This window comes from Abrus precatorius, unplaced genomic scaffold (assembly GCF_003935025.1).
Source record: "Abrus precatorius isolate BTA unplaced genomic scaffold, Abrus_2018 Scaffold9, whole genome shotgun sequence".
NCBI lineage: Eukaryota > Viridiplantae > Streptophyta > Magnoliopsida > Fabales > Fabaceae > Abrus > Abrus precatorius.
This window is the reverse complement of record NW_020874439.1, coordinates 34,204,110-34,207,583: the sequence shown is the minus strand read 5'-3', so window position 1 is coordinate 34,207,583 and position 3,474 is coordinate 34,204,110. Positions and strand designations below refer to the sequence as shown.

Sequence of the window (3,474 nt, the reverse complement as noted above, 5' to 3'; positions counted from 1 at the left end):
CAAAAAAAGGAAGAAGAAAAATCCCTCTTGTTATTGGTAAGAATGCAAAACTCATTAATGGTCATTGATACCAACTTTTCTTGTGTGATGCCACTGCCTCTACCTACCTGGCAAGTGTACATCTTAATGGTACCTTTAAGGGGTAGAGAAAGCTTTAGTTTGAATGTTTGATTTCATGGTACTCCAAAGTCCTACCCCACATTGGAACCTTCACTTTTGTCACTAAAGTGGTACCCGAAAATGCCTTTATAACTAAGCTTACTTGCTGCTTCCAATAACATTATGCTTTTTGGTTTCTAACGTTTCTTCTCTTCAAGGCTCTCCCGTTCCTTCAGACGGTAATGCTTTCTTTTTCTCTGTCTTCATTCTTCACTAGCTTTGTGTGATCTTCTGGGCTTGTTAATGTCTGAATTCAAGTGAATTGTCAAACTTTTTTGTTCGGATGATTGATCGATCAAGGGAAAGTGGAGTTTTGGCTTTGTTTATTTGGTTTTCTTTATCATTTTTGGTGTCAGATGATTATATGATTATGTTCTGGCGTTGTGAGTGTCCAAGTTTCAATTTTTGTGATACCCTCTGCTCTCTTTCACTGGATTATTTCTGTGAATTCCTTTCTGTTCTAATTCAACTTCATATATGCCATGCCCTTGTATTGGAACCTTCATATATGCGTATTTTACTGTTTTTGTTCCTCAATCCCAGGGAGAGCATTTGAATTGACACCTGGGATGCATAAATATGTGCCTGAACATTGAGAGCACCTTCTCTGAAACAGTTCTGTAGTTAAAACTCAACTGAAAGACTTATAAACTTCTTATTGTTAATACACAATGAAATTGCTGGTGTTGTGTATTTCACGGTGAAGCAGAACCTTGACAAAGAAAGTTTCCTTGGTGAGAATAAACTAGGGTGCTTAATTTGTGTGAGGGTTTGTGCTGAAATGGAGAAAAGGGGTAATGTATTGATGCATAAGTATGAGTTTGGAAAACTATTAGGCCAAGGAAACTTTGCAAAGGTTTACCATGCAAGGGACCTCAGAAGTGGTGAGAATGTTGCCATTAAGGTGATTGACAAGGAGAAAGTTCTTAAAGTTGGGCTGGTGGATCAAACAAAGCGTGAGATATCTATCATGAAACTTGTTAAACACCCAAATGTTTTGCAGCTTTATGAGGTCTTGGCCACCAAAACCAAGATTTACTTCATCATAGAATATGCCAAAGGGGGTGAACTTTTCAACAAGGTAGCTAAAGGTAGACTCCATGAGGACAAGGCAAGGAAGTACTTTCAACAATTGATCAGTGCTGTTGATTTTTGCCACAGCAGGGGTGTTTATCACAGGGATTTGAAGCCAGAGAACTTGCTTTTGGATGAGAATGGAGTTCTCAAGGTAGCAGATTTTGGATTGAGTGCACTTGTTGAATCTCATCGTCAAGGCAACATGCTGCATACAGTTTGTGGAACTCCTGCATATGTAGCTCCTGAGGTTATAAGTAGAAAGGGTTATGATGGAGCAAAAGCAGATGTATGGTCTTGCGGAGTGATATTATTTGTTCTTTTGGCTGGCCATTTGCCATTCTATGATTTGAATCTTATGTCACTGTATAAGAAAATAGGCAAGGCAGATTACAAATGTCCAAACTGGTTTTCATTTGAAGTGCGTAGACTATTGGCAAGAATCCTCGATCCCAACCCAGATACTAGGATATCCACGGCAAAAGTCTTGGAAAATTCTTGGTTCAGAAAAGGATTCAAATCCAAATTTGATCAAGTGAAAAGAGGGGCTACAAATGTGGCTTTAGTTGATTCTGATCAAGTTCTTGGTTTGTGTGAGAACAGAAGTGCTGCTGTTGAGGCTGATCAAGTATTAGTTAAGCCTACAAATTTAAATGCTTTTGATATAATTTCTCTGTCCTCTGGGCTTGACTTGTCTGGCCTTTTTGCTAGCAATGATGGACAGGAAGATATCAAATTTACATTCATGAGCTCTGCCTCATCCATCATGTCTACAATGGAGGATATTGCTGGCATTCTGAGGATGGAGATAACTAAGAAGGATGGAGGGTTACTGAAATTGGAGAGATCCAGGGAAGATAGAAAAGGGCTTCTATCCATTGATGCCGAAATTTTTGAGCTGACCCCAGCTTTCCATTTGGTTGAGATGAAGAAGTCCTGTGGTGATACATTAGAATACCAGAAGATATTGAAGGAGGATATAAGACCTGCACTCAAAGATATTGTCTGCATTTGGCAAGGTGAGCAGCAACAGCAGTAGCAAAGTGGTGTACTCCTTAAAATATTCACTGATTTAATGTTGTGAATTACAGTTGTGACAAAGTTACTATGATGAATCGATAATTGAATTGTTGATATTTATACTATATAATACATGGTTTTTCTTGAGAATGGCTGCTGAATTCAGAGATGTCATCACATCATACCGTCTTTAATTCTTTGTTAGACTCTGCTACTCCACCAGTTAGCAATAAAGTTATGTAATACTTACTGATAATATTTTTCTGGTTATTAACTAAAACTTGTTTTCTGCAAGGAACGAAATGCCAATATGTTAATTTGATCTCGGAATCTCTAATATTTTCCAAATGCTATAGTTCTTCGTTATGAGACTATTGTAAGAAAGCCCCCACCTACAACACATACATTCAATCTCAGTGCAAATGAAAGAAAAAGGGAAAAGTTTAGCCGTAGCTTATTTGGTTGTTCTGCGATCAAGATTGTTCGATGCTGTTACACATATTCTATTGATATATTCTCCAAGGTTTTGCTTGGGTATGCATGACTAACAGTGAAATGTCACTTTGCCGTCCTTATATGAGTGAAACTTCAACTACTTTTCTATTAAGTCATTGCATGCATAGTGATAGATTAAACACAAATTGATTTTTAATCGTTCTTAAGAAACTAACTAATTTTGGTCCTCTATATAAATTTTATTAGTTCATTTTATATAGTATGGATTATCTTAGTTATACTGTCCATTGTATAAAGTACATGGTAGAATGAGAAGTTTAAAGAATTTGACGTTTTTGCACAATCATATCATTTGTCACATGAAAGCTTGAATTTCATAAAAATGTCTCAACTGTTGATTTTTCATCAATAGCTCTCAAGTCCATATTTTACTCTAAAAGGTGTAACGTATTGCAATTCCTCTTTTCAAAGTAAGGGTGTAGCTTTTATATTTTGAAGCTTTAATATATTTTGCCTGAAACTCAAGCATTATGAAGGTCATTTAGTTCATCAGAAGTTTTCTCGGAGGAACCTTGCTCCTCTAGAATGAAGTTTGCCCCACACCTGAAGCCATGTTTAATCGCAAGTTGCAAAAGGAACTGAGTGGAAGATGTTTATACTTTTTAGTGATGATGGTTAGTTTTTGCAATATTTTACTGTAGGAGGTACCTTACCTTTTTCTTTTGTCAAAATTTAGATCAAATTCTTTATATTTGTACCATGCAG

At 36.7% G+C, this 3,474-nt stretch overlaps 1 protein-coding gene across 1 annotated transcript; it reads left to right on the top strand.

Moving 5' to 3' along the window:
* Positions 1-246: 246 nt before the first annotated feature.
* Positions 247-2,519, top strand: LOC113849023 (CBL-interacting protein kinase 2-like). The gene is made up of 2 exons (XM_027478550.1): positions 247-338; positions 703-2,519. The coding sequence occupies exon 2, from the start codon at positions 941-943 to the stop codon at positions 2,270-2,272; it is 1,332 nt and encodes a 443-aa protein (XP_027334351.1). The 5' UTR covers positions 247-338; positions 703-940; the 3' UTR covers positions 2,273-2,519.
* Positions 2,520-3,474: the final 955 nt, after the last annotated feature.

Excerpts from the sequence above, each read along its gene's own strand:
- LOC113849023 (XM_027478550.1), top strand. The coding sequence starts at position 941 with ATGGAGAAAAGGGGTAATGTATTGATGCATAAGTATGAGTTTGGAAAA.